Below are 10,767 nucleotides of genomic sequence, written 5' to 3'. Positions count from 1 at the left end.
AGCCTGAAGCAGGAGGATTCATTGAGCCCAGAAGTCTGAGGTTGTAATAAGCTATGATGATAACACTGCACTCCAGCCTGGGCAACAGTGTAAGATTCATGTGCCTCCCAAGGAAAAAAAAAAAACTTACAGAAGTATTAATTTTTTGGACTACTCTTTGAACTTATCTATTTAGAATGATATCATGCTATGTTTAAACACTGATATTAAATATTCATTTTGTACAATATATGGATTTTTAATAATATGGTCTGCTCTTGGGAAAATTTAGTAGTCCCTGCTTTAGGTAATTTCATTGAAAGACATCTATATTGATTCTTGCTGCTACAATATAGTCTTTGTGACTTGAGGGACATGTTTTAACTTGGATGCTATGCAGATGTTAAGAACAAGGAGAATGTAGATATCCATTGACTCAGATTTAAAATAACAGAGCATTTGTGAACAAGGTTCTGCTGCCAAATGGAACAAAACACAATAAACCATTTTCTTTTTTTCTGGCATGTACATTACTATTTAACCAAAGCCCTACTCCTGATGACGCTATGCCAGAACAGAAATGAAGTCACTCCCAGTGGGGCCTCCCTTGCTCTTATGCACTTTTGTATACTCTTATGTCAGACTTTTGTTTACAATCTCATCCTTTCTTCCCTGATAAGCTAAGGAATATGTTACAAAGGAGTACTTAACACTGAATCATCTCATAGGTGATGATTTTATGAACCAACTGGTCTGCCTAGCATAACCCCTATTTATGCCTGTCACCTCAGCGTGACTGACAGGGTCCTCTTCCACTCTCAAAGGCCCTGGTTTGCTGATATGGTCACTCTCTGTATCATATCTAATTTTTCTCATCTCTCAACTCCCCATTTCCAATTTTAACCAAGTTTATTTTTTAAAGTACAGAATTACAGATTAAATGGGAAAGAACCAAAGAAGTCATCTAGTCCTATTTCACACTTTGACAAAATCCTTCACACGATTCAGCCTCTATTCGAACTTTCTGACAGCAATTCATTACCTTTTGAGGTAGTATTTTCCACTATTAGGCATCTCCAAATTTAAAGAAAGTCCTCCTTGCCCTCAGCCTTAATTTTATTCTTCTTCCCCAGCTTAAAACTCATAGTATACAGCTTGGAATTCCTTCTTCAACCAGGCGTTTTTGTAATGCCCAGGCTAAGGCATCCATTGTATACTATTAACTAACTTTTTAGATATCTGAAATAGTACTGGCTATAGATTATCCTTGGGAAAACTGAGAAAATAGTCACCCAAATCATTTTTATGTTCAGATGAGGAACCTCATTTGAAAGGCTGCAAAGCTCTATCATTCACTGGCTGTATGAGCTTTGTTAAAGTTTACTTCATCTCCTTCAGGCTCACTTTCTCAGCAACAAAATGAAAGTACAACACCTCTCTTATGAGCTGCTGTGAGAATCAACACACACAAGGTTCTCTAAGAACACAGATTTATCTTTCATGTTTATTCTAAATGCCTAATGCAGGCACAGAGTAAGTCTCAATAAACAATGAATAAAGCCCTAGTGGTGCATTGACTTGCATACAGTACTCAGTAAAAGGTAGCTATTATTATTCTTTCAACCATTCTTCCTATGACCTGGTTTCTAGACCTTTCACTATATTAATCATTCTCCTATATGAAGCTATCTGGTTTATCAACGTTCTTAAGATGTGATTCCAACAATTCGATGCTGTGTGGTGTGTGGCAATTTTGCTTTATCTGAACATAAACATTTTAAGAAAGTCCAAACAGACAAGAGTCCACCAAGGAAAAAAACTAGTCTAACTGCTTACAGTAAGAATTGGCACTTAGAAAACTCACTAACTTTCCCTCAGTACCACCCCTTAAACTTCAGGGAATGTACAGTGAAGAGAACAAAATTAGCAAATAAGGAGTGATAAACTAGCAAGGGGAACCAAGATAGTGCAGTATCATGGAAAGCTACTATCACCCGTACTTATTTTTATTATTATACCTAATGAACAGCCTCTCCATCTAGAATATACTCCTTGATGGCAGGATTGTGTGAAGTTCATCCACAGTGCTAATCAAAGAGAAGACCCCCAAATATTGTTGAATAGTTGAATGAGTAAAGACAAAAAATTTCAAGAAAGATGCTACAGTGAGTAGATGAACTGTTTTCTGAAAGAAGACTGTAGGTCTAATGTTTCAACCAATGTATTTTGGGACAGCAAATTCAGATTAAGAAGGTGGGATTGAATGCAAACAGAAAAATTACAAATATAAAGTAAAAATTTACTTGGAGACTTCGGCGAAGAAAGGAATATAAATTGGTTTGACACTTCGAAAGAACTGTAAAGTTTCAGGGCTTTTTGTGTTTTTTTCTTAAGTGTGATGGAGACTGGAGTTTGTAGATATTCCTAGAAAAAAGTGAAGGGCGAGACGGAAGATGGTAAGAGCTGGGTAAAAGATGGAAGGATAAGCCAGTGTAATAAAAAGGAGCATTTCTTTTTCACCAACAGAAGGTAAGGGGAAGAGTCTGAGATAAAGAGGTGAGGCAGTTAAGGAAGCTGGAATTACAAGTCTCAAGGTGGGAGAGTAGGTTGAGGAGGGGAGGTAAGACTTGAGGAAATTGCGATACATTTGGATTTCTTGTTGTAAAGATGTTAACAAAAGGTGAGCCCCTGGGAGGGTGGTCCCATCAACTCAGCTTTGTTAATGACTACTTAAGAAAATCCCTTCTGCCTCCTTCCTAATCCAATCATTCTGGCCGCCTAAAACCGCCTGAACTAATCAACAGTAAAATTCCCCTCTGTGCCAGGATATATTGACAGTACTCCTATGTATCATATAAAATAAAAATATATCCCTCTAAAAATAAGACTGCCGTTACACCAAGAAAGGATTTTTAGAGAGGCCTTGTTCGCAAGCTAATTGAGGGGCGGAGAGAGGGCGTTCCTTTTAAACAGAAATGCGAGCTGCGATGACACCTCCTAATGCAATCAAGCGCTGTTGCAGCACACTTCTTAGGAGATCGAGTTTAGCCCCGGGGACCGGGTAAGGCGAGAATCTGGCTTGGCGGCTTCGGTTTCGACTATCTGGTTCCCTCCCTCTTATAAAGCGGGTCAAGCTTCGGCCGCCACCAGTCAGTCGACGATTCTCGATTCGAACGCTCAGTCGCACCGCCTCCCGAGGTCCCAGATGAGTCGCCTCAGGCCTGGCAACTAAGAAACTGTCTCCAGAGACCATCGCCAGCGCTGAAGCCGAGGGGCTGAGGTCGCCGTGGGAAGCGCGGTAGGCCACCGTGTTCCCTTGATCGCCGGCAGAGAGGGACACGTTGCTCAGGGCCATCTTCAAACGCTGCCCACAGTACTTGCGTTACGTCCCTCGGTCAAGGTAGGCCCCTCGCGGCTCCACAGATCAGTCCTGCCCGTTTGGGATGCGTTAACTACCTACATTGGAAGCCATACCTAAAGCTGCGGCAGATCGAGAAGCCGCCTTTAACGAACGCTCTCTTCGCGAGCATGCGCAGTCCGCCCACGCACGTCGACGCCGGCCGAGAGCCAGCGTGAGAGGCGTTTACGTCGGTGACGCCAGGGAGCGCGAAGACGTGAGGTTTCCGAGAGTGCGCAGTGGGTGCGTCGGCCACGACCCTTCGGCCGGGTTAGGGGGGTGACGCTGAGATGGGGGCGGCGGCAGCGGAAGCGGACCGCACTCTCTTTGTGGGCAACCTTGAGACTAAAGTGACTGAGGAACTCCTTTTCGAGCTTTTCCACCAGGTAAGCGGCTGGGATCAGCTCTTTTGCCTTTCGTTTTTCTGTTCGCCGAGGCCCCGGCCCAGCGGCTGTCCCCGCTTTCATCGCGCGAGCTTGGCAGTCCGGCAGGACACCCGACTGGTCGGCTGTTTGGGGGTGCAGGGCGCGCTTGGGAAGTGAGGCGCTCGCTGGGTTTTGGTTTATTAGAAGAACCTTAATTAGTTCAGGCCAGAAGTGACAACACTTAGGGTGGTGGAGGGATCCTCAATCAAGCTTTCCCGAGGTAAAGATTCAGGGATCCTACGGGATATAATGCGTGTGGGGTCTTCGTTGAGCAGTGCTTTTTCGTCGTTTTCCTCTTATGATGTCTTTGGTTTATCTGACTGGGAAGTTACCTTTCAGTTTCTTTGTTGGTATCTTTTTTCCACTTAAGTTGCTTAATAAAATTATAGCGTTATTAAAATATTTAAGATAGACTCAAATACTCGATAGAAAAGCAACATTTTAGTGCTTCTCTATTAAAATATGTGAAAAATTCTAAGTATCTTGTTTCCCCCAGCCCTATCCCTAATAACTAGTATTGTATCATTAGCAATACAAAAGTGAATTTTTAGTCCGAGAACATCATTCCCTTGCTCTTGATAAACGTTGTTTTCCGTGGAGTGGGAAAATGATGGGTGTCTGTCACCTCGTTGAAAAGTCTTGCAGTGCTGTGAATTGTAAAAGTGATTGTGTTTCCAGTTCCTTATGGGCTCCCTTCCCCAAATAAGTTAATCTAATTTTCAGTCATAACTAATATTTTTACTGTAACGAAAATGGAAATCTATGTGCATCATTTACAAAAAAAGTTTTTGATTACATTTCTGTTTTTTAACTTCGTAGTCTCTTTTGATTGTAAAATTTGAGTATTTTCCTGAAATTGCCCTATTTAAGTTCTAAATACTTGTTTGTAGGCTGGGCCAGTAATAAAGGTGAAAATTCCAAAAGATAAGGATGGTAAACCAAAGCAATTTGCATTTGTGAATTTCAAACATGAAGTATCTGTTCCTTATGCAATGAATCTACTTAATGGAATCAAACTTTTTGGAAGGCCCATCAAAATTCAGTTTAGATCAGGTAACTAACTGTTCAATGATATTGGGGGGCGGGCAGGTTATTTGCTGCTTGCTTTTTGTTTTTAAATTTATTGTTGAATTTTAAAGAATCTCTCTTTTGGTTGAAAATACTTTCTTAAGCTTTCTAAGTAAGCAAACTTTCTATCTCTGAAAGTGGGTAATGTTGACACATGGATTTTGAAAATTGTAATTTTAAAACAGTTTAAAATTTCATTTTGCGTTAGTGAAAAGAATATAAACTATATTGCTAAGAGAGTTGGGTTTGGGTGCTCTGAAAGAAGCAAAGATTCGTGCTGAAAATACTTCTGGGTGCTTTGTAATTTACTTTTACGTATTTTGATTCTTGATCATGTGGGGATGAATCTTTCCATGTATCCAGTCTTAGAATTTAGTGTGGGTATCAGACTATTATGACCACATTGGATGTTTATACACTGGATAGTACCTTGTTTGGAATGCTTTGTTTTGCATATCTTGTATTATATATACTTACAGTTTCACTCTGATGAAACTGTAAAGCAGTCTACAGCAATTTGAGATTTTTCTCTTTTAGACTGTGTGAAAGACTTTTCTCTTTCACACCTTTTTGAAGTGATTTAGTATACAGGAGATAAAATTTCAAATTAACTTTTCTATCAAGAAGAATATTTCACATTATTCCATTTTAGGAAGTAGTCATGCCTCACAGGATGTCAGTTTGTCATATCCCCAGCATCATGTTGGAAATTCAAGTCCTACCTCTACATCTCCTAGCAGGTAATATTTCTTACATATTGTTAAAATAATTTATCTTGGATAGTGGTTTCAAAACACATGAATGAATAGCTTCTTTCTTTATGTTCCTATCTTTTTATTCTTTTGCTGTATTACTTGCCATGTTGGATTATTGTTACAGCTCTATCTATTCTAAAGGGACTATAGACAGACGCATTGTATATAGTCCCCTTAAAATAGATACATATGTGATTATATGTTCATTTGTAAAGCCATACCCATGCCCACATATACATGTACAGTACATGTATACAATTGAAACAAAATTTCTCAAAACATTACTTACCCTTACTACTTGCAGTACACTCAATTTTACCAGTCTTAATGGGCTTAGTTCAAGAAAGATTAAACAAGTACCTGTCATGTGTCAGGTTCTTCACCACCAAGTCTTTTACATATATGATCTCATTTATTCCTCAAAATGGTCTTATGAAGGTAGAGATTATTATCTGTACCTTATATGTGAAGGAAATGAGGAATAGAGGTTAACTTGCTCAAGAATGAATAGCTCGTAAGTAATGGGCTGGGATTCAAACCCAGGCAGTGTGATAGAGCCCAGCTACAATGATAAACTGCCTGGTGGAGCACATATTTTTGTGACTACCTATTTAAGATAGAGAGTTTATCATTTTTATACTCTTAGATAATATAAATTAAATTGTACTTTCCCCCATTAGCTTATATGAAGATACATAAACTGATTTAAGAAATCCCAAAATAAAAAGATCCAAACTAGAAGACAAAGCATTGGTTATTTAATTCCAAAGATGTATTTTAAAATAATTGAAACATTTTTAAACTGAGTTTTTCTGTAGAGCAAGTTACCTCTTTAGGAAGTGAGGAATTAAGGTATAAATACTTAAAAGTATCCTGTGTATGTTATAGAATTCTAATTCTTTACCTCCCAAAACTTGTTTCTCTTTTCTGTTTCAGTAAATGTCTACCCAATTGCTCAAGCCAAAAATCTAGATTTTATGCTTTATTTCTTCTGTTTCCCTCATCCCTCATATCCAGTTAATCAAAGTCTTTCCATTTTGGTTCTCATCTAAGCCTTTGCACTAGTTCAGGGTTGACAATTTTTTTCTGTAAAGGGACATATAGTTAATATTTTAGACTTTGCAGGCCGTACAGTCTCTGTTTCTGCCATTGTAGCACTAAAGTAACCGTAGATAATAAAAAGCAAAAGAATGTGGCTATGTTCCAATAAAACTTTGTTTAGGAAAACTAAATTTGGCAATTTGGCCCACAGGCTATAGTTGCTCACTCCCATTCTAGTCCTTCCCTCAGCTGGGAAGGTTCTGCTGCCTCTAGGTAGTATTGATATTTAGCTCTCCCTTCAAATGTGTCCTTTTTGGAAAGGCAGTCCCTGACTAGCCAAGCTAAAATATTACTTATTTCTTTTCACCTCTACTTGATCATGAATCATACATTTTATCTTAAAACTGAAAATATCCTGTTGTCTGTATTCTTATCCTAGCTCCATTAGAGCAGATACCTTGTGGGACTTGTCCATTCTCACCTTGAGTACTCTGCCTTGCTAATGGTTGGTATTTAGTAAGTATTTATTGAATGAGTGATTATATGTTGGTTTTCTTATATTTAGCAGGTATGAAAGGACTGTGGATAACATGACTCCATCAACACAGACAATTCAGAGATCTTTCTCTTCTCCAGAAAATTTTCAGAGACAAGCAGTGGTAGGCTGATATTTTTTCAACATGAGTTCCTATTAATAAAAATAAAATCTTAATTAGTTAAAATGTTTGTGTTATATCAGATGACTGGTTTTCAGTTAAATTTGCTAAGTAGAAGTTTTTATTCCTTAAGTTTTTAAGGCATAAATTAACTTTTTAAATTTAATTTTTTTTTTTTTTTTCCGAGATAGTCTTGCTCTGTTACCCAGGCTAGAGTGCAGTGGCATCATCATAGCTCACTGCAACTTCAAACTCCTGGGCTCAAGTGATCCCCCTGCCTCAGCCTCTGGAGTAGGTGGGACTACAGGTCCATGCCACCATGCCTGGCTAATTTTTCTGTTGTTTATAGAAACGAGATCTCCTTCTTGCTCAAGCTGGTCTCAAACTCCTGGCCTCACGCAGTCCTCCTGCCTTGGCCTCCTGAAGTGCTAGGGTTACAGGTGTGAGTCACTGCACCCAGCCTTAAATTAAATTTAGTTATTATATTAACTTTTTCTCATTTTTGTTAGACAAGCATGATCTTTATAGATTGAGCATTCATTTTAGTTTTCATTGGGCTGAAATATATACTTAAAAGACTGAAGATAAATAGAAATAAAACTGTGTTTTACATTTGTATTTCTCTTTTCACCTATTGTTGCTGTGTTTGTATGTATACAAACACTGGAGATTCATTCTCTGCTCTTGCAACCTATCCTGAGTGAATTCTTATAAACTCTCTTTGATATTTTAATATACTGGAGTCTTCTAGACCGTTCCTTCTTGATCTTTCCAATTTTTGGTGGTAATACCACCATGAGACTAGGCGTAAAATGTTAGCTATCTTTTACTCTTCCTTTGTCTTCACTCATTCACCACGTCTTTCATTTTTTTGTTTGCAGTTGTTCTTACATTCATTTCTTCCTTTTCATTTTCTTTGCCCAAATCACAGTCTTGCCTTGTTGCCCCCAGGCTTTTGCATGTCACAGGTCTGCAAAATATTATAAAAATATAAAAATGAGATGAAATTGAGACCAATATTAAGGAATATTATCTTTTTTTGTACATTATTACTAATTTTTTCTCATTTTACTATGGACCATTTAAAAAAATCATCTTGGACTAATATCTATCCATGGGCAGGATTTTGGAACCACTCGTCTAGTCAGTTATTATGTCTCCTCCTCACTAGTCCGTCTTGCACACCATTTCAGAATTAATATTATAACCCTGATTTGCTTATCTTTTCTGCATGTTGACTTTCCATTGATTGTAAGATAAAGCCAGACTTTCTTTAGCCTACTTATAAGGCATTCCCATCATCTGATTGCAGTAAACCCTTTAGGCTACTTTCCGTTGTTTATTGCTTATTAAGAGCTCTACCTGTCTTAGACAGAATTACTTCGTATTCTATGAACCTATTCTATGTCTTCCTATTATCTTTGTGCAATTTCCTTTCTTTGGTATACCTCCCCTTAAAATATTTTCTTTAAAATAGTTCATGCATTGTTTTAATACTCAGATTATATGCTACCTTCATGAAGCCTTAATGGTACTGAGCTCCTAGTTCTTTACACGTTTATTACCCAATGATTAGTATTATAATCATTTTGTATGACTTATTCCCTTCTAAGTTGTATTCTTGAGGGTAAGGAGTATTATTTATGTACCGATACTTTGTAGCTGTTCATTGGAATGAACGAAGCTATTTTATTTTATTACTTTAGTTGTGTTAACTTAGGATTCATCTAGGCAGAGTGATTTTGCTTTTCCTATATATTGTCCATTTGGTTAACTGACCAAATATATATTGGCTTTGATATCTAGAATTATTAACATTTCCTTGTTTTTCTCTTCCTTCAGATGAACAATGTTTTGAGACAGATGTCATATGGTGGAAAATTTGGTTCTTCACCTCTGGATCAATCAGGGTTTTCACCATCCGTTCAATCACATAATCATACTTTTAATCAGTCTTCAAGCTCTCAGTGGCGCCAAGATACAACATCATCACAGCGTAAAGTCAGACAGAATTCTCATCCCTACCTAGCAGATAGACATTATAGCCGGGAACAGCGTTACAGTGATCATGGGTCTGACCATCATTACAGAGGAAGCAGAGAAGATTTCTTCTATGAAGATAGGAATCACGATGGCTGGAGCCATGACTATGATAACAGAAGAGACAATAGTAGAGATGGAAAATGGCGTTCATCTCGACACTAACAAGTGTTAAAAAGACACTCCTTATAGGGTCATTTTAGGCCTTTTGACTCAGTTGATCTGGAAATAATTTTGTTGAAAAACTGTACAGAGCAGCTTTAGAAGTTGACACATTTCTTTGTAAATTTTTTAAAACCTAGTTACAATTTAATACAGAAATGAGAAGAATTGTTCCAGTTTTATTATATTAATAACCTTTCACCTCAGGGTTTTATGAAGAGGAATGGGTTTTATGCAAAAGAAAGTGCCACAATTCCTAATCTTTTTAGACACTTTGGGAAGGGATGAATTATATAGATTGATTGTATGATAAAGCAAATATTTTAATTATTTGTTATCTTTTTGTATTGCAAGAAATTTCTTGTTAGTCAGATTTTGGTGTATATAATAGTAAACATACAAGCTGACACTCTGAAATGGCTATTGGTATTTTGTTAATAGAAAATACAACTTTTCAGTGATTCATTTTACTAACATTTGAGAAAGCTTATTGGTAAAGTTAGGGGATAAATCATATTGCTTAACTTCTTAGAGAATTTAAGTATAAATTCTGTGACATTCTCTTGAGTTTTACCCTAGTTAAACATAAAAGTGTAAACCTACACATACTGTTTCATTCTAAAATTTTAGAATTTGTTCATTATGTTTGTGTGACTGCAGTCACTCAGGAAGCTAAACATCTCTGTGTATATTTTTACATTGAAAATACAGTGTTAGTATAAATCCTCCTTTTCAGGAAGAACAAAAATGTCAATGTATGGTTAGACAAAATGGTAAAATGTTTTACTGAAAGTATACTTTTTTGGAAAAAAAATTCATGAAGCTTGTAGGTGCTGCCTCTGTCATTCAAACTTTAAAAATTTTAACATTTGCAAAGTACCTACCACGTCTATAAGAACACATTTAATAGAGATTGTATAGGTTGCTTTTTTGTTTGAATCTTTGAAAGAATTTAGTCTTAACATTTTCTGATTTTAAAATTTTAAAATCTTTTTAAAGGAAACTTTTGTGTATCAAGATACTGTTCCCCTTTCATTGCAGAGTTTATAAAAATTCCTTGAAAAATATGGATCCTTTTTAATACCACAACATTTGTACTATGTTGCTTTTTAATATATTAAAAACATAAAAGGAGGAGTGTGTCTTATTTTTGTAACATCATTACAGAGACATTGTATACAAAAAAAAAATTTAGCAACGTACTTTATTCCATGGTTGCTTGGTGTTAAGAATGTTAGTTCTCT

The 10,767-nt window shown here is 37.0% G+C and overlaps 2 protein-coding genes across 4 annotated transcripts; one reads left to right on the top strand and one right to left on the bottom strand.

Moving 5' to 3' along the window:
* Positions 1–2,897: 2,897 nt before the first annotated feature.
* On the bottom strand, positions 2,898–3,506 carry C6H11orf71 (chromosome 6 C11orf71 homolog). The gene has a single exon (XM_069468897.1). The coding sequence runs from the start codon at positions 3,332–3,334 to the stop codon at positions 2,945–2,947; it is 390 nt and encodes a 129-aa protein (XP_069324998.1). The 5' UTR covers positions 3,335–3,506; the 3' UTR covers positions 2,898–2,944.
* Positions 3,507–3,609: 103 nt separating this feature from the next.
* RBM7 (RNA binding motif protein 7) lies at positions 3,610–9,783 on the top strand. 3 transcript variants are annotated; one of them, XM_069468895.1, is made up of 5 exons: positions 3,610–3,762; positions 4,692–4,854; positions 5,522–5,609; positions 7,243–7,324; positions 9,164–9,783. In XM_069468895.1, the coding sequence occupies exons 1-5, from the start codon at positions 3,667–3,669 to the stop codon at positions 9,524–9,526; spliced, it is 792 nt and encodes a 263-aa protein (XP_069324996.1). In that variant the 5' UTR covers positions 3,610–3,666; the 3' UTR covers positions 9,527–9,783. The 3 variants fall into 3 exon arrangements, with proteins under 3 accessions (XP_069324996.1, XP_069324995.1, XP_069324994.1); XM_069468894.1 differs by having other exon boundaries at positions 7,234–7,324; XM_069468893.1 differs by having other exon boundaries at positions 7,231–7,324.
* Positions 9,784–10,767: the final 984 nt, after the last annotated feature.

This window comes from Eulemur rufifrons, chromosome 6 (genome assembly GCF_041146395.1).
Source record: "Eulemur rufifrons isolate Redbay chromosome 6, OSU_ERuf_1, whole genome shotgun sequence".
NCBI lineage: Eukaryota > Metazoa > Chordata > Mammalia > Primates > Lemuridae > Eulemur > Eulemur rufifrons.
The sequence above is the reverse complement of the archived record's forward strand: the minus strand, read 5'-3'. Positions and strand labels throughout refer to the sequence as shown.